Source organism: Globicephala melas, chromosome 3 (assembly GCF_963455315.2).
Source record: "Globicephala melas chromosome 3, mGloMel1.2, whole genome shotgun sequence".
Lineage (NCBI taxonomy): Eukaryota > Metazoa > Chordata > Mammalia > Artiodactyla > Delphinidae > Globicephala > Globicephala melas.
Window position 1 is genome coordinate 123,328,894 of NC_083316.1, and position 19,905 is coordinate 123,348,798.

At 45.8% G+C, this 19,905-nt stretch overlaps 1 protein-coding gene across 2 annotated transcripts in view; it reads right to left on the minus strand.

Moving 5' to 3' along the window:
* DPYSL3 (dihydropyrimidinase like 3) overlaps positions 1 to 19,905 on the minus strand; it is a 114,431-nt gene that overhangs the window by 6,892 nt on the left and 87,634 nt on the right. For both annotated transcript variants that reach the window (XM_060296406.2, XM_030851500.2), the window contains exons 7-12: positions 16,424 to 16,492; positions 11,807 to 11,927; positions 7,849 to 8,005; positions 7,033 to 7,174; positions 2,709 to 2,879; positions 1,308 to 1,487 (exon numbers count right to left, since the gene is read on the minus strand). In XM_060296406.2, the coding sequence (XP_060152389.1) occupies positions 1,308 to 1,487; positions 2,709 to 2,879; positions 7,033 to 7,174; positions 7,849 to 8,005; positions 11,807 to 11,927; positions 16,424 to 16,492 (840 nt within the window). The remainder of the gene's footprint in view (positions 1 to 1,307; positions 1,488 to 2,708; positions 2,880 to 7,032; positions 7,175 to 7,848; positions 8,006 to 11,806; positions 11,928 to 16,423; positions 16,493 to 19,905) is intronic.

A 19,905-nucleotide genomic window follows, 5' to 3' on the forward strand; every position in this document is an offset into this window, starting at 1 on the left:
AAGCCCCCGCCCCAATGTCGCCACGACTGAAGACTCATTCTCCCTGCTGGTGCGGGTGTTGGCAATAGGAAGGGCTCACTGGAGTCCCACCCAAGAACTGCCCTCAGATGAAGAGAACCGCTAGGCCCAAAGCCCCACCCTCTGCTCCGGGGCAGCCCACATCCCATACTGGTTTGTAGGTTGGCGGGGGTGTGTGTGTGTGGAGGGAGTGAATATAAGGCCCAGACCCCTGTCAAGGACCAGCCCAGCTGAGGTCCAGCTGAGGCCTTGGTTACAGCTGCATCCCAGCCTGACTTCTCCCTCTGCCCTGTTCTGCTTCTTCATTTGGCCACAAGGGGTGATCCTGAAAGCAACACCCAGGAAACCTCTTGCGTGAAAATCTCCCCTTCGGAGCCTGTTTCCCAGGCAACGTACTCTGCAGGGAAGTTGGAAACCCCTGGGATGGGTCCAGGCACAGAGGTGGCATGGTTCTGTTTCCTCTGGCCTGGCCCCCAGTGACTTACACAGGGAGCCCCCTTCCTCCTCTCCCCACCATCTCCCCCATCCCATGTGCACAGATGACTTTATTCTGTCTAACAGACGAGGTCAGTACCACGGCTCAAATCCCACAATCCCAGAGCTGGTCAAACCCTGTTTTGAGGAGCCCTAAGGTTTCCCTACAGGAAGGCGACCTGGAGATGAGTGTGGGGATAGGAGAGGGAGCTGGAAAGACAGAGTTCTGGGCCTCACCCCTCCATCAGCTAGAGCTACTCTGTCTGTAACGTGTAGGGAGGTAGGCAGACATGTACACAAACAGGTACCCATATGGCTGTGTATGCATCTACCTATTTATCTGTGAAATCAGGGACATAAATAAGATTTTATATGAACCACAGAACTTGCTAAAAGAGTTATAAACATTTGCCCCAGTGGAGCAGCAACAGACAGATGCGGGATGGAACAAGGAGGGGTGGGTGTGGACTGCTGGTTCTCTTTGTAAGCCTTGAAGAGTAAATTATTAACAAAAAATAGATACAGACTTTATTTTGAATTATTAAAATGTTTAATTACTTTAAGGAAAAGCATTCTAAAAACGGGGGGGAAATCGTTTGCAAAAAAGCTTTCTTTAGCCAAGAAAGTTTTTGAACCCCCCTTTTATAGTCCATTAAATCTGTGCAATGGTCCTTTGGGAAGAGATCGGTGCTGTGAATTTCTTTGGGAGGATCTAGAGCACACAGACCCCTCCCAATCTCATGGTTCCTGTCCCTGTGCTGAATGGGACACAGAGCCCATCCCCCCCCCACCTCTGGGCTCTGCCTGCTTCTCACCTTCCTCCGGGCTTTAATGCGCTTGTAGACATAGTCCGAGTAGGGGCTGCAGGGAATGAAGCGGCCAGCCCCCTGGGTCACGTGCAGGTTGCCATCTTCCAGCATGATTTTGCCCTGGCAGATGACCACCAGAGGAGCCCCGCGCAGCTCCATCCCTTCAAAGATGTTGTACTCTGCAGCCTAGAGACAGGGGCGAGGGACGAAGCCTTGGTTATGGGTGCAGTAAGGACAGAAAGAGGAACGCGGTTCTCCTGTGCTTGGGATCCTGCCTTCAGCATCCCTAGGAACTGATTCACCAGGTAAGCCAGGAACAGCTTACAAAGCATCTGCAAGCTTCTAGTGGGTGGAGGCCTCGGGAGACAGATGCTTGCTAAGAGTGGGCTTCCTGGCCAAGAGAAGCATCCAGTCTTAAGTAAGGTCCTCACGTGGAAGAAAATTTTTGTCACTGGCAGTGTTCGAAGAGAAGGTGGATAACTACCAGAGATGGTGTATTTGCCATCTTGGACTGGGTAGATGGGTTACATGACCCTTAAATCCCCACTAGCTCGAAATTAAACAATGTAATATGACACAATGTTGAAGCAAAGGCCACTGCCACCCCAGATGGGCTTCTTCCCTACCTCCTTCATTTATCCAATAAGTGCAAGGCATTATTGAAAAGTGGTTAAGGATATCAGCTTGGAGTCAAGTTATCTGGGTTTGAATCCTAGCTTCACCATTTACTTGCTGCATAAATTATTTAATCTCTGCATCTCCACTTCCTTAATAATAGTGCCCACCTGAAGAAGACTGTTACAGAGATTCAACAAATGAAAAGCACAGTGCCTAAGACATAAGTGCTTGAAAAATGCTCTTTTTACTAACAAGCACTGTATTTTTAAAACCCTTTCTGTTAGGTACTGGGCTTTAACCGTCATCTTTCACGTGGAACTCCTCATGAGGAAGTCATCAGAGCTGTTCACCAATTTTTTTCCCATTCTTTCTCCTTCTAGGCACAAGGTATCCATGTACTTCCTGACCTCCTGGAATAAAGTATGGCCTCCGGCCTGGCTCTGGCCAGTGCAGGGTGAGAGGAAGTGAGATCTCGGAAAAGCTTTCAAAGCCATGTCCTGGTCCCCGACCTCAACAATCATAGCACGTGTAGAGAGCTGGTGCCTCTACCAGCCCCCAACCCTGAGCGACTGTGATGGGCAGAGCCCCTCTCCTCTGCCAACCCATTTTGGAAAGCAGGAGTGAGAAAGAAACTGTTGAGGTTTTAAGTCCCTGGGAATTGGGGGTGGTGTGTCATTGCAACACGTCCCTGCCTGACTATCCCGGTTCAACACAAACACACGTCTCTCACCACCACGTTCCCTGCCCACGTTCCCCACTCTGCTCCACTCCCACCTGCTCAGGTCTTACCGACTGGTGGTTCTTGGCAGAGACGATCTTGACGGCATCTGGATCCCAGATCACCAGGTCGCTGTCAGAGCCCACAGATATTCTTCCCTTGCGGGGATACAGATTGAAGATCTTGGCAGCATTTGTGCTTGTCACGGCCACGAACTGGTTTTCATCCATCTTCCCCGTGGCCTGTTGAAACGTACACACACAAAATGGTCCATCTAGGGCCTCTGAGCTCAGAGCAGGGGGACCACGAAGGCCCACATATACAAAGAGGGACCTCTGAGACGGTGAGCACAGAAGTCCACCCAGCAAGCTACAGAATCAGTGGGGCTGTCACCATCACCCAGAGAAAATGGTTAAATGCATGGCTTAAGATGGAAGTGACGAAGAACTACAATCCTGCAGCCTGTGGAACAAAAACCACATTCACAGAAAGACAGACAAAACGAAAAGGCAGAGGACTATGGACCAGAGGAAGGAACAAGATAAAACCCCAGAAAAACAGCTAAATGAAGTGGAGATAGGCAACCTTCCAGAAACAGAATTCAGAATAATCATAGTGAAGATGATCCAGGACCTCAGAAAAAGAATGGAGGCAAAGATTGAGAAGATGCAAGAAATGTTTAATACAGACCTAGAAGAATTAAAGAACAAATAAACAGAGATGAACAATAGAGTAACTGAAGTGAAAAATACACTAGAAGGAATCAATAGCAGAATAACTGAGGCAGAAGAACGGAGAAGTGACCTGGAAGACAGAATGGTGGAATTCACTGCCATGGAACAGGAGAAAGAAAAAAGAATGAAAAGAAACGAAGACAGCCTGAGAGACCTCTGGGACAACATTAAATGCACAAACATTCACATTATTGGGGTCCCAGAAGGAGAAGAGAGAGAGAAAGGACCTGAGAAAATATTTGAAGAGATTATGGTTGAAAACTTCCCTAACATGGGAAAGGAAAGAGCCACCCAAGTCCAGGAAGCACAGAGAGTCCCAGGCAGGATAAACCCAAGGAGAAACACGCCGAGACACATAATAATCAAATTGGCAAAACTTAAAGACAAAGAAAAGTTATTGAAAGCAGCAAGGGAAAAATGATAAATAACATACAAGAGAACTCCCATAAGGTTAACAGCTGATTTCTCAGCAGAAATTCTACAAGCCAGAAGGGAGTGGCATGATATACTTAAAGTGATGAAAGGGAAGACCCTAAAACCAAGATTACTCTACCTGGCAAGGATCTCATTCACATTTGATGGGGAAATCAAAAGCTTTACAGACAAGCAAAAGCTAAGAGAATTCAGCACCACAAAACCAGCTCTACAACAAATGCTAAAGGAACTTCTCTAAGTGGGAAACACAAGAGAAGAAAAGGACCTACAAAAACAAACCCAAAACGATTAAGAAAATGGCAATAGGAACATACTTATTGATAATCACCTTAAATGTGAATGGATTAAATGCTCCAACCAAAAGGCTTGCTGAATGGATACAAAGGCAAGACCCATATATATGCTGTCTACAAGAGACCCACTTCAGACCTAGGGACACATACAGACTGAAAGTGAGGGGATGGAAAAAGATTTTCCATGCAAATGGAATCAAAAGAAAGCTGGGGGCTTCCCTGGTGGCGCAGTGGTTGAGAGTCCGCCTGCCGATGCAGGAGACACAGGTTCGTGCCCTGGTCCGGGAAGAGCTCATATGCCATGGAGCGGCTAGGCCCGTGAGCCATGGCCGCTGAGCCTGTGCGTCCGAAGCCTGTGCTCCACAACGGGAGAGGCCACAGCAGTGAGAGGCCCGCGTACCGCAAAAAAACAAAAAACAAAGAAAGCTGGAGTAGCAATACTCATATCAGATAAAATAGATTTTAAAATAAAGAATGTTACAAGAGACAAGGAAGGACACTACATAATGATCAAGGGATCAATCCAAGAAGAACACATAACAATTATAAATATGTATGCACCCAACATAGGAGCACCTCAATACATAAGGCAAAGGCTAACAGCTATAAAAGAGGAAATCGACAGTAACACAATAATAGTGGGGGATTTTAACACCTCACTTACACCAATGGACAGATCATCCAAGATGAAAATAAATAAGGAAACACAAGCTTTAAATGACACAACAGACCAGATATATTTAATTGATATTTATAGGACATTCCATCTGAAAACAGCAGATTACACTTTCTTATCAAGTTCACAGGGAACATTCTCCACGATAGATCACATCTTGGGTCACAAATCAAGCCTCGGTAAATTTAAGAAAATTGAAATCACGTCAAGCATCTTTTCTGACTACAACACTATGAGATTAGAAATCAATTACAGGGAAAAAAACGTAAAAAACACAAATACATGGAGGCTAAACAATACGTTACTAAATAACTGAGAGATCACTGAAGAAATCAAAGAGGATATCAAAAAATACCTAGAGACAAATGACAACGAAAACATGATGATCCAAAACCTATGGGATGCAGCAAAAGCAGTTCTAAGAGACAAGTTTATAGCCAATACAATCCTACCTCAAGAAACAAGAAAAATCTCAAATAAACAATCTAACCTTACACCTAAAGGAAATAGAGAAAGAAGAACAAACAAACTCCAAAGTTAGTAGAAGGAAAGAAATCATAAAGATCAGAGCAGAAATAAATGAAATAGAAACAAGGAAAACAATAGCAAAGATCAATAAAACTAAAAGCTGGTTCTTTGAGAAGATAAACAAAATTGATAAACCTTTAGCCAGACTCATCAAAAAAAAGAGGGAGAGGATCCAAATCAATAAAATTAGAAATGAAAAAGGAGAAGTTACAACAGACACTGCAGAACTACAAAGCATCCTAAGAGACTAGTACAAGCAACTCTATGCCAGTAAATTGGACAACCTGGAAGAAATAGACAAATTCTTAGAAAGGTATAACCTTCCAAGACTGAACCAGGAAAAAATAGAAAATATGAACAGACCAATCACAAGTAATGAAATTGAGACTGTGATCAAAAATCTTCCAACAAACCAAAGTCCAGGACCAGATGGCTTCACAGTTGAATTCTATCAAACATTTAGAGAAGAGCTAACACTTATCCTTCTCAAAAAAAAGAAGAAAAAAAAAAAGATAAAGAAGATGGAAGTGACTGCTCTGGAAGTATGCATTTTTTTCTGGACATGTACATACATTTACTTACTTATTTATCCCTTCTAACTCCAGAAAGGATTATAGACAGTTCACAGTAAAAACAAATGTAATTATCAGCCCACATCTCAGATAATATGTTTGTATTTGCATGGGCACAGGATAAATATGGAAGAACCTCACCCAAATGATAACAATGGTTATCCCTGGGTTGTGGGATTATAAGTGAGTTTTGTTTTCTTTCATGTGTGTACTTTTCTGTACTTTCCAAATGTTCTTTATTGAGCATGTATCATGTTGGTAATTTTAAAATATATATTATTTTTTAACAGTTCCAGATAGTGCCAAGATAAATATATACACACATTCATAAATAGATAACAATGTAAAAAAATCTAAATTTGTAAGAGAAGAGACAAATATATTTATACTTTCCCCCTTCACAAAACAACTTGGGTAAGGAAAGAAGAATTTAGTTTAAAATCTAGTTTTGCGCTTCCTGGGAGCCAAGAAAAGGGAAACTTGGATTACACTGTGTAGATATGTATTCTATTTGGCTCTGAAATGAGTGGCTTCAGGGTTTTAAAAATAAAACAGAGGGAAGGGATCAACTTAATAATGAGTTATTTATTAATTTTACTCAAATCTTAGGAAGTGACTTCATTTGCATGACTTTTTTTTTTTTTTTTTTTCAGCTTCTGTGATGTTAAACAAGGAAAATAAAACCAGGCCACTTTGCCAGAAGACTCTGACAGACAATCACCTGTACAGCCCGGATGACCACACACCACTCCCTGGTGAGCAAATGACCTGAGTCTTAATCACAGACCCCTTGCTTATCATTTCAGAGGGTTATATCCAACCCTCTCAAAAGAGATAATAAAACCCTCCAAACAAAAAGAATTTTTAATTCACTATTATTTTAAGCACAGATCATTCATACCATCAGATAAATGATCTGTGTTTCTGGTTCCTAGCCCTTAACAATCTAGAGGAGGCCTCCTCAGAACCTCAGGCCCCAGGATTCATCACTCTAGAAGGGACATTCCCAAACCACCTGAGCCACCTGGCTCCAGAGACACCTGGGCAGGTATGAGGCCTCATCTGTGCCCCCAGCACCCCCATGACAGGGCAAAGAGGAGCAGCGGCAGGAGGCTCTGATCTGGCCCTGGATGCCCTCCTATGACCGTGGTCCTTACCACGGCCTTGTCCCAGATGACAGACATCCGCTCTTCCACACCGCTGGTGCCCTCGGGAATGGCTGTGAAGTTGTCCTTCCCGATGGCCTTCTGGGCAGTGCTGAAGGTGCAGTGGGCACTGCCGGAGAGCTGCAGGTCCCCACTGGCGAAGGAGAAAAGCTCCATGTGAACGGGGAGGCTAGAGGCACCGCAGGGGCCCAGAAATGAGGGTCTAGGGTAGGCATGTGGAGTGCCATGACTTGAGTTTGGAATCCTTCTTCTCCCTCTCGCCAACTATGCGAACTTGGGTGAATTTCTTCCCCTCCCTAGGGCTCAGTTACCTTATCTGGAAAATGAGGGGGTGGGATTAGATCACCTCTTGTGTAACAAAAATGACCCACATGAGTGATGGGACTTATCCACAGAGGGCAGCAGCAAACTAGTCTCCCTGTAATTTTGGTTAGGTGGTCATCAAAACAGAGCAAATGATTTTGTCTCCCGGACCCTCAGTTGCTCAGTCTGTGAAATGGTGATGACAGTTCCTCACTCACAGCGTTGTTATGAGGAACAATGAGATCACACGTGTAATCTCACCCTAGTGCTCGACATACAATATGTATTAACTGCTGTTACCATTACTAATATGATCACTGTAGTATCTTTTAAAATACACTAGGGAAGAGCCTGTTATCTGTGCTCAGCACTGCAGGGGAATTCTCGATATTTATTCCTCACTGCAGACTCTAGTCTAGCGGATGGATGGGTGGCTCCAGTCTTCATCCCATCGTTCCCAAGATGCCTCCACACAATGCCCGCTGCTTGTCATTCTGCACCAACCTGGCCAGCAAGGAGTTGATGTAGTCAGGGGTAGTTGGGTCAGGACTCAGAGGCGGGGATGTCACAAACGCAGCCGCCTTGGCCCAGTTCTTGCTCCAGTAATGGGTCCCATCCGTGCCCAGGCTGGCGGTGATGGGCTCACCAAAGACCACGTTTCCTGCAACAGGTAGGACAGAGGTAATGGGTGATATGATATATGTGCTGCCCTGGGCCAGGCTTAGATAATCATAGCCCCTAAGCCTACCCAAGGCTGTGGCTCTGGAGTCAGGCAGGCCTGGGTTCAAGTCCATGTTCCCCCACTTTTCTAAGCCTCTGCTTTTCTATCTTCTAAATGGGAACAATTCTGTATTCTGTAGAAGCCCCTAGTTGCAAGATGCAGCATCAATTCTCAAATTCTGAGGCAAATTAACATTTGAGGCAAAAAAAAAAAAAAAATATATATATATATATATATATATATATAAATTGGAAGATTCATCCTCATTTCAGAAATGTTAAAATGTGGAATAAATAGGTCCTGGGGCTTCCCAGGTGGCGCAGTGGTTGGGAGTCCACCTGCCAATGCGGGGGACATGGGTTCATGCCCCGGTCCAGGAAGATCCCGAATGCCGCAGAGCAGCTGGGCCCGTGAGCCATGGGCTCTGAGCCTGAGCGTCCAGAGCCTGTGCTCCGCGACAGGAGAGGCCACAACGGTGAGAGGCCCGCGTACCACAAAAAAAACAAAAACAAAACAAAAAACAAAAATAGGTCCTGGAATTGATGAAATAAGATGATGTCTACTTCTCAGCCTTGTGAAAAAGAAAGGTTTGGCACACACAAAGTGTCTGCCACATAAGAGATGCTAAGCAAATGTGATTCCTTTTACACCTCTTCCTCTTCCCCACTGTAGAAGCCCAAAGCCCCATACGTGCCCACATCACTGGGAACCGCTACATCCTGCTGTCGCAAAGACATGCTTTGGTTCCACAAAGTAAAACCAATTCCTGAGGATGACACATCTTATTTGCATCATGTTTGTTACTCCTTAACCTAAAGCAATGAGTAATTTGCTCAAGGACACCCAACAACCAGGGACACAGCAAAGCTGAGGTTAGCTTCCCGGACCCTGTGTCTAGAATGAGAGGCTGGAATGCCCAAACGAAGGAGAGGGGAGGAAGGATACTGGGACATACACTGATCTAAACTGAGCTTGTGAAAGAAGAAGGGACAGTGATACAGAAGGTAAACGCTATCTCATAGAAGGCGGGTTGCTATCAAGTTTCTCTGTGCCAGAATCTTGGGCTAACGATTCCTGTGCAGCCCTTGGCTTCTTTAAGTTTGCTCCTCCATCTTCCACATTCAAGTTCCCCACAAGGTGGAAGTTTAAGAAGGCTCTATGGCTAGGATTACAGGTTTTGCCTTGCTTCAACTCCAATCAATTTTAGGTTTTAGTTGCCTGGATTTCTGTGTTGGGAAGAATTCTAAATATGCTTCTGGTCTCACTAGAAAAGGCTCAGGATTGATTTGTGATGTCTGCCATGGGCAAAAGAAGGAAGCAATGGCAATGATTCATATAGGACAGACCTGTTCTTTGGGGCGGCAGTGAAAAGGATCCACACAGGACTGAAGAGAATTTCAAGGACTCTCCAAAAATATTTACCAAGCTAAAGCATATGGGACCAAAAAGAAATGAAGAAATGAAAGTCAAGGCAAGCATTCAAGTACTATTAAGAGAAATACAACCTTAAAAGTGGAAGACCTCTCCCTGTGGACTATCTTTAGATGGAAGACTAGAATAAGTAGAGATTGTAATTACATTATTGACACAATTGGATTTGGAGACTAGCTCTCCAAGCTGGGAGATTCTGGACAAGATGTGCTTCAATTTCCTCTTCTGAAAAAATGGTGATAATAAATGCCAGTTTCTCCTGGTGCTTTGTGAATTCTACATAATAATACATTTAAAGTATTTCCCCTCAATGCAGGGCATACAGTTGGTCCTCATTAAATTGAAATTCCTAATGTTGATTCTGAGCAGCCGTGCAGAGATGCTGAGGAGCACTTGGGGATTAAACACCCTGGGGCTTAAACAGTCCCCTGGTCCAGAGGGAAGAGTGAACCCTGCCATACACTGTCTTCCTGCTCTGAATGCTCTTGACTCCTTCCCTGAGAATGACGGTTCACGAGATGTTTATTGGCTTCCATCTCAGCAGCCGGTTTTTCATCACTAAAATAATGCCTCCCTTCCACCCTGGAGACACAGCTGTACTAGTTCTCCTTGCCAGAAAGTCATAAGCCAGGAGGCTAAGGGTGAGGAATTTTTCTACATGGAATTTAAAATAAGACCCAGCATATAATTGAAACACACTGTCTTTGAAGCCCCCAGGTCATCCGAGAATGGGTCCCAAGCAGGATGTGGCCATCAGCACGAGGCAAGACAGGGTGAGGATAGTAGGTGGCCGTGGGGAGAGGAGTGGAGGTGTCCCCGTGCACTTTTCTTTTCCTTTTTCCCTTCTCCAAGAATGGGTAAGCAGCATTGGGCTTCATTCCTGGTTCTGTCCTGATGACTCATACCCAGCGAAGCAGCCAGGCCATATCATATGGAGACACTTAAAAGCTGAGCGAGAAAACAGCAGGCTTCCCATGAGCAGGGTAAGGTGAGCAGGTGGTGCCCCAGAATCTGCCAGCTAGAAAGGCTGGCGGGGCAATTAGGGAGATTCCCCTCCCGTAAGAAAAGGGTCCCGTTTGCCAGAAGGTCAGGCAGCCAAACACTCGGCCATCGGTCAGTTGGGACTATTTTTAGCCGCCCCAGTCACTCACATGCGGAGTTTTACAGACCAGTTCTGGGTTTGGTAGATGAATCATTCAGCTTGGTCCCACGGGCACACGGCAGTCACAATCATACAGTTGGGCCTAGGAAATCCTCCCTCCCAACCAAACGCAGAGCCCTACGGCTCCTGTGTCTCAACCACACTCTGTTCACAAGGGAGCCCATTAGTGCGTCACTGAGGACAAGAACGGAAAGCAGGAAAGCAAGTTTTGAAATGAGGGTAAGCTTGAGCTTAGCACGAGGTGAGCAAAGGAAGCCGAGTTAACAGCCATGGAGAAAAGAAACAGAAGTCAGAAGGCCATGGGGACAGAGCCAGGTCATGAAGGCCACACCGCTGGATGTCCTTTGGAGACCCATTCAATGCCTTCTCTGAAATAACCTGGGCTACCCTGAGTGGCTCAGGGGGTGGGACCTCCTCCCTACACACTGCCCTCAACCCTGGCCAATCAATTACACCATCTCCGGAGCAGATATTTGTTCAGAGATGAGCCCACAACCCAAGCCAAGGCAGTGGCAGTATTCCTGGGGACTTTCACTTGAGCTATTGGAAAAGATGTTCTATACTCCCTCACCATGCCCCCACCAAGTGTAGAGGACAAGAACAGCTCTTAGCATTTATTCTTGTCATTGTTCATACAGAAAAGAGAGGAAAGCAGAGTCCAGAAAGGAATAACAGTGATAGAGCTCTAATATCAGTGTTTAAACCCCTTGATCCAGCCATGCCTGAAACACCCTCAACCAATAATTTACTTGTTGAAGTCCATCTGAGTAGGGTCTTTGACTGCTGCACCAAATATAATCTTCATGAATATGTCCAGTTATAAAGTTCAGATAACATGAACTGACAGTGAAAGATCCCAGGGAGGAAAAGAGAGGCACCAATTCTCCAAAGAACTGATTCAAGCTGGGTCGTCTCGGGCAGACCACTTACCCTTCCTGAGCCTCAATTTACTCATCTGCCAAGTAGTAGAAATCCTGGGATCCTGCCATCCACACAGGATGCAGAAAGGATCCAATGGGCTAACAAGGATGAGGGGCTTCCCTGAGAGCAAGGCAATGAGCAAAATAGGCACCATGTATCCAGGACAGCCAAGGGAAAGGAGCCACATGGCTCGTTAGGGGCTCTGAGATCTTCGGAACACAAATCACCTTTTTTCCTGGCTTGTGAGATGAGGTCGGCTGCACTCTTGCTCATGACCTTCGTGACGTAGAGAGGACAGTTGGTTTGGCTGGCGATGGTGATGGCACGGAACACAGCCTCAGCTTCCAGCTGCAAAAAAAAAGTCCCCGGGAGTCAAGGGGAGCACGAACCTCTCAGAGTGCCACTCCCCTGTCTCTACAAACTGAGAATGCAGCGCTGCACAGAGGTTAAAAGCCTGGAAGATCTGCAGTTAGGTGCCCAGGATCCAAACCTCAGAACTACAGCTTCCCAGCTGTGTTGCTTCACTGGGCTTCTCAAAAGTGCAGATCAGCCCAGAGATAAACCCACCCACCTATGGTCAACTAATCTACAACAAAGGAGACAAGGATATACAATGGAGAAAAGACAGTCTCTTCCATAAGTGGTGCTGGGAAAACTGGACAGCTACATGTAAAAGAATGAAATAAGAACACTCTCTAACACCATACACAAAAATAAACTCAAAATGGATTAAAGACCTAAATGTAAGGCTGGATACCGTACAAACTCTTAGAGGAAAACATAGGCAGAACACACTTTGACATTAATCGCAGCAATATCTTTTCTGATCCACCTCCTAGAGTAACGAAAATTAAAAAAAATAATTTAAAAATGGGACCTAATTAAACTTAAAAGCTTCTGCACAGCAAAGGAAACCATAAACAAATCGAAATGACAACCCACAGAAAGGGAGAAAATATTTGCAAACGAAGTGACTGACAAGTGATCTCCAAAATATACAAACAGCTCATGCAGCTCTATGTCAAAAAAACAAACAACCCAATCAAAAATGAGCAGAAGATCTAAATAGACATTCTCCAAAGAAGACATAAAGATGGCTAACAGACACATGAAAAGATGCTCAACATCACTAATTATCAGAGAAATGCAAATCAAAACTATAATGAGGTATCATCTCATACTGGTGAGAATGGCCATCATCAGAAAACCTACAAACAATAAATGCTGGAGAGGGTGTGGAGAAAAGGGAACACTCTTGCACGGTTGGTGGGAATGTAAATTGATACAGCCACTATGGAGAACAGTATGGAGGTTCCTTAAAAAACTAAAAATAGAGTTACCATATGATCCAGCAATCCCACTCCTGGGCGTATATCCAGAGAAAACCATAATTCAAAAACATACATGCACCCCAATGTTCATTGCAGCACTATTTACAACAGCCAGGACGTGGAAGCAACCTAAATGCCCATCAACAGATGAATGGATAACGAAGATGTGGTGTACACACACACACACACACACACACACACACACACACACACGAATATTACTCAGCCATAAAAAAGAACGAAATAATGCCATTTGTAGCAACAAGGATGGACCTAGAGATGATCATGGCCCTAGAAATCATCGTAAGTAAAGTAAGTCAGAGAGAGACAAACATCATATGATATTGCTTAAATGTGGAATCTAATAAAATGGTACAAATGAACTTATTTTAAAAACAGAAATAGAGTCACAGACATAGAAAACAAATTTATGGTTACCAGGGGTGGGGGAAAGGGGAGAGTAAATTGAGAGATTGTGATTGACATATACACACTATTATATATAAAATAGATAACTAATAAGGACCTACTGTATAGCACAGGGAACTCTACTCGCTACTCTGTAATGAAATCAACTATACGCCAATAAAAATTAAAAATTAAAAAAGGAAGTGGAGATAGGGAGGGTGTATCAGGGGACGGTGGGGTGAGAGCAGTGCCTGGCCAGAGTGGGCGCTGCATCAGCAAAGCTAGAGTTTTCCCTTGGCCTATTCTCTCCTCTCCCAGTGATTATCACAAAGGCCACATGTGATGGAAGTCTTTGCTCCCCAGTCTGCCCAGGGCAGAATCTCTGGCAAAACACAATCCCAACACCAGTATGTATAAATAACCAGTGAAGGCAACTAGGCATTAAGTCCTTTCCTGCAGCAATGGGTGGTCAGTGATGGGTTCGCTCCCACAGGCATTTCTTACACTAATAATTCCCAGGCTTCTCAGCACAAAGATTTCTTTTATCACTGATTTTCCTCCAGCCCACCCTAATGTAGAATTCATGTTTTCAAATATACTAACCGACCCAGTTGAATTTAATGAGTAAGAAATAATAAATCATCCCTTATTTTATTAACAAAGCAGGATCTTAGAGCTCAGCCTCTCTCATGAGCTGGATCTGTGTTCTGGTTCTGCCACTTAGAAGCCAGGTGATCTCAGGGATGTTACACAACTTCCCAAAGACTCAGTTTCCTGGTCCATAAAGCGGGGATAATAATAGGACGTGACACACAGGGCTGTTCAGAGAATTAACAGAGTTCATCCTTGTAAGGCAATTAGCTCAATCCTGGAACAAGGCAAGTGTTCCTTGAAGGCTAGCTATTGGTTGCATTGCTGATGACGGCTTCTGACCAGTGGGACAGCCTGCGTTACGACCCAAAGCCCGAATTAGTCCAATTCAGCCCAACGCAGACATGCTGGCGTTTTTCCTCTCAATCAGCAACAGCTCCTTTTTAGATGGATATGACCCTCTGGTTAGCCATGCAACCCAACACTTTAAAAAATATCGAAAATAGCTTGCAGATACATGCCCAGTGTTTGTATAACGCAAACCAGTCACTGCCCTTGGTGAGTGTGACTTAGGAGAAAGACTCTAAGAACTTGGCTGGTCCAGCCAGCATCCCCCAAGCTGCACTTGTTCCACGTGGTGAGATCAAGATCCTGGAGCCCCAAGCACAGGTGAATGTGGCCACCTTCCTGAAGCACCCAGACGTCAGAGTGGCTGTCTCCGAGCCTCGGCTTCAGCTCTCTGAACAGCATTACTCCAGATGCTATCTAGGTGTGCTTTGAACTGAAGAGGGGCTTCAGAGCCCCTCCTGCGCCCTCCTTCTTCATGCCTGTGCTGCCCACTCCAGCTCCTCCACGACTGCAGTCCCGGCCCCTTTGATCCAAGCACCGCGGGGTTTTCAGCACCTTGACAACATGACTATCTTTGGAAGGTTACATCACCCTCCAACTTCACCCAAACGGGCTTCCAGTGTTGTCGAGATCTGCAGCTGAGAGGCTTTTTACTAAAAAGGAGATGGGAACAGGGAGGAGAGTAGGGTTGGGGGGGGGGTGGAAAAACAAACCAAGGAACAAAAATAGACTCTGCTCAGAAATCCCCTGGCTGCTGCTGCAGAAATCGATCTTGCCAGGACTTCTCCACAGTGAACAGCATTGAAGAAGTTTCACAAACAGTACTGATCACCCTGGCCTACTCACACAGGGTAAACAATTTTCCAGTCCCTCAAACGTGATGGCCAGTGGCTTAATCTCTCTGAGCTCCTGCTTCTTTATGTAACGATAATACCCAGACTGGGGCAAGGATAACCGTTATCTCCATTAAATGCAATGAGCGTAGTACTGGGTATAGGCAAATACTCCAAAGAAGGGACCTGGTATTAAGGAGACCGACTTTTCCGGAGGGCTGTGACTGTAACCTTGATCACACAATTATAAATTATTTCAACTGGCAACAAAAATATCATTAAACACAATGGAGCTTCTAGGGTGCTAATAATGTTCTGTTTCTCCAACTGGGTGCTAGTTACACAAGTGTGTTCAGTTTGGGAAAATCCATTCCTTTATGAGAGGAACAGTATTCTCTGTGTGTGCTACGTTTTCTTTTTTAAAAAGATCCTAACAGAGACAGCCAACGGGAATACTGTGATTTCTGGTTCTGGCTCCTTCTTCTTCCTGTTGTAGAGAGTACGGAGCTTGGGATGATACAACAGGAAAGGATTTGCTTTGTTGACATGGAGGGCCTGGAATTTGCTGCAGGTGTCAGACCCAGGCTGATCTCCCAAAGCCAATGTGCTCTCAGCCATATGGGCAGCCCATTCCCAGCTCCAGGCCTGTGCCAGCAGCTGAAGCTGCTGACAGCTCAGAGACGTGGAATCAGCCACTAGTTACCATTCGTTGGTTCTTTAGCTCCTAAGCACTGATGCTAATTAGCATTCATCTTACACGTGGGAAGAACGTACTTGGATGACCTCATCACCATACACAAATCAATAGATATAATGACTATGACAAACCCATTCGGCCCCCTGTCGATATTGTGCAGGACTCATAATATGGAATAAAGGAATAGTGGAAATGTCTGAGATTCACATGATTAAGAAAGGATTTAGATATTTACCAGTCCTAATGAGTAACTGTGCAACACCCTCCGACTTGTATCGTCTTTAGAGAGATCAGGGGCCACAAGTAAACACTCCCTTTCCACTCCTTGCTAATTTCCTCAGGGGCCTTGAGTTGGGTCAGTCAGATGTGGTCTTTGGAAGAAATGTTCCAGTTTCTGTCTGGTATTCACAGAGTCCCACCACCTTTCAGAGATGTTTGTTCACACACCTTATGTGTGTGTGCCAACAGAGGGGGAGCTGAACGCAAACACTACAATGTAAAATGGGCAGCAGGCCATAAAGCAGGCTGCTGCGATGACGGGAGTCTCCCGGAAGATGAGGCTAAAAAAAAAGAGACTCCATTGCTACTGCTTCTCTCCCTCCACCCCTCTCCCTACCACATCCTCCTGAAAATTACCTCCTCTGGTCTGCTCAGTACATGGCCTTCTGGGCCAGTTATCCCCATTTCCAACATCCGGGTTTGCTCCTAGAATGAGAAAAGAATGGAGAAGAATTTTTATATGAGCTCAACCAAGGTTTGAAAGAGTTAGGCTGGTATATTCTAATCTAAAGATGTGTTCAAGGGAAAAAAAAGAATCAAATGGGGATGTTGAACAAATTTGTTAATTCTATATCTGGAATTGCAAAACAGGGTAGAGTCTTAACTAAAAGAAGAAAAGAGCCTTTAAGGGTGGCTTTTTTTATTAAAAGGACAACAGTCTGTCAAAGTATCAAGTTTTTTCTCCATTACACGTCAAAAGTTCCACCAGCTCACTCATTCTTCATTTCTTTCAGATGCAGACACTTCTGAAAGGACACTGGCTTAACTCGTTTGTTTATTCATTCATGCATTTTGAAACCCATTCCTTCAACAAAATGTATTGACTACCTGCTCCGGGAGAGGCTCCAGGTTAAGCACTTGAATTAACTTCACAGAGTTTACAGTTTCCTGCTCTGTTTCTCAAAGTCTGCTCCATCCACCACCTGCATCAGAATCTGCTGAGCTGCTTTTGTAAAAGTGCAGATGTCTAGCTTTCCCCAGGTCTACCAACTCAGAATACATGAGATCAATTCTAGGTTTCTGTATTTTAATAAGCCCCTCGGGCTTTCTCATGCTTTAAATGTTTGGCTATAATAAGCCGATTCAGAATTTCACCAGACTAAATCATGCCTCTAAACAGCATTACCTGACTTAGCCTTTTGGTCAAATTCTATTTAACTAGGCTGTGGATGTGGCAGAGCTCTCTACCCCTCATAGCTGATGGCTAACTTCCTCAGACTCGGCCAGCTTTCTGGAAGCAGGAGGCTGGGCTAATCGGAACTGGCACAGATCCTCAGCCGCAGATCTGCAGTTCTGCAGGCATTCACGCTCAAGCACTGAGGCCCGTTCCTAGGAACCTCGCGCTGGTGACACAGGAGATGAAGGAGGGAGTGAGCTGAACGAGGCTTTGTCTCACCTGGAAACAATGAGATGCTTACAAAGGAAGGGATCCCTTCGCCCTGGAAAAGAAGAACTCTTTTTTTGTTGGTTTATTTTTTTTTAAATTCACGTACATTTTTTAAAGAGGAGGAGGAGGAAAGTGCATATGCTATCAGCAACCACGAGAAGTAAAATGGTCACTGCCTCTCGCTCGACAGAACTGGACCAAAGGTCAGACAGAGGCTGATACTTCCAGCAAAGTACCTCCACTTTTCATTCTTCCTGTTCCATGTATCAAAGCTTAGATTAAATACAATTTCTTCCAAACTCTGGTGACTTTTGACACTGAACTGCCTCGTGAAGTCACACAAGGGTTGACGTGTCCAACTAAAGCATCTTCCATCTCACACGACGCTCTCCTTCCTATCTGGTCCAAAAGTGCTGCGACAACGCACAGGATGGAACTCGCTCGAACGATGGTCTCTGAGCACATTCCAATCACCAGGGCAACTTTTCCATAATACACCTGACTGAGCTCTCCTATGACCTCCCGAATCTGGATCTCTGGAACTCGGAGAATCCCAGGGAGCGTTCCTTAAGCTCCACGGGTGATTCTAGTGCACTGCTCACGTTGGGATGGCCTATTCGCAAAGCCACGGTGTCCCTATAGCTGGAAGGTTAAGAATAACATGTAGGGCTTCCCTGGTGGCGCAGTGGTTGAGAGCCCACCTGCCAATGCGGGGGACACGGGTTCGTGCCCCGGTCCGGGAAGATCCCACATGCCGCGGAGCGGCTGGGCCCGTGAGCCATGGCCGCTGAGCCTGCGCGTCCGGAGCCTGTGCTCCGCAACGGGAGAGGCCACAACAGTGAGAGGCCCGCGTACCGCAAAAAAAAAAAAAAAAAGAATAACATGTAAAGACCCATGGATGCCACCTGCCATGGGTGGGGGAGGTGTGGGCACCTAGAGGCACCGATCGCTGCTGTGATTACATCACAGTTTCGGTTGCTCCAAGAGGAAAGGGACCCTGTCTTTTTCACCTTCCCCCTCCAAGGTTTGGCACATAGTAGGCACTCAGTAGATATTTGTTGGACGAAGGGCTAAGGACGCTGTACTCTCCGACTGCCCTTCCAGCTTGAAACTTTTGAAAATGTCCCTTGTTGGTACCCTTAGAAAATACTTCTTGCTCTTTAGTCACTTTGCATAACGTGTAGCAAAAACTCCAAGTATAGCAGCTGCCTTCATTTAAACAATGTGATAAAATCTTTCAGCTTGAGCTGAATTTAATAAACACATACACGAAACTCATCCAAATGGAAAAGCGCCTTTATTCTTTTCCTGACCGGGAACAGATCTTCCCAAGGTGGGTTGGAGGCGGGGAGGCGGTGCGGAAGCAGACACACTTCTGTGCTAAGAAGCCTCAAAAGGAAGCTGGAAAGGGGCTGTGAGTCGGAGCCTGTCTGCCTCCACAGAGGCTAGGATGAAGAAACAGGGAGTCTGATTGCTAGGGCATCTGGAGGGAGGGCTGGGGCGTCTGGCTGCTGCACGGAAAGCTTGAGAATGGGGAGGAGAGACAGCTCCACCACCACCAGGATGCCTCCCATGGGAGCAAGGCATCTGGAGCCTCTTCGGAAAATGACTTCATTATCTGGGTGTGCGGGGGATGTGGGAGAAGGCTGTCAGGGGCCTGACTAATTAACCTCCTCGGTCATAAGGGAGTGGAAACTGCACGCTTAACTCACCTCCTCCGCTAGAGAGACAGCCCTGAGAGTCTGAAATCCTAACAGCTGGAGCCTGCAGAGCCCGGGCGCTGCCTCTCCGGGAGCCTGCAGCTGGACTGGTGGAGAAGGACCCTTCTCCACCATCTCTGGGTAAAGATGCTCACTGAGGCACATCCCCTGAGAAGCTAAGATTGTGTTCTCCCAGTTGCTGGCTGTGATCCCTGGGCCAGTGACCTCATCCTTCAGAGCCTCAGTGTTCTCATCTATAAAACAGGGAGGAGGGTGGGCGCCACCTTGAAAGGCTTGGGCGAAGATTAAATGGGAACATACGAGAGCCCTGACTAGGGCCTGGCACATGGTGGGAAGCGCTCCCCAGGTGGGTCCTGCTGTTAGAAGCTGACGGGTCTGAGATGAGGGTCGGCCTCAGTGTGTTCCCACACCCCTGCCGACCACATTCGCCATGTCCTGGACAACTTCTAAAGCACAGCCCGAGTACTCGAGAGCTCTGGAATGCATCTGTTTTGGCTCCCCGCTATAGCCTAGTGCTGCACAAGGCACTGCACTGGCACGAAGCACTCAGGAAATACTCTTAAAAGAATGAATAATGGTTTCTTGCTGTTAATGTTATCGAATGGACTGAGAGCTGACACTGTTTGCTGGCTGCCGCCTCCTAGCGGAAGCCAATCCTGAATGCTTCCGAGATCAACAAAACCCTGGCGAAGATACATCTGTGCATCTAGCCCATTAAGCAACCCAGGAGA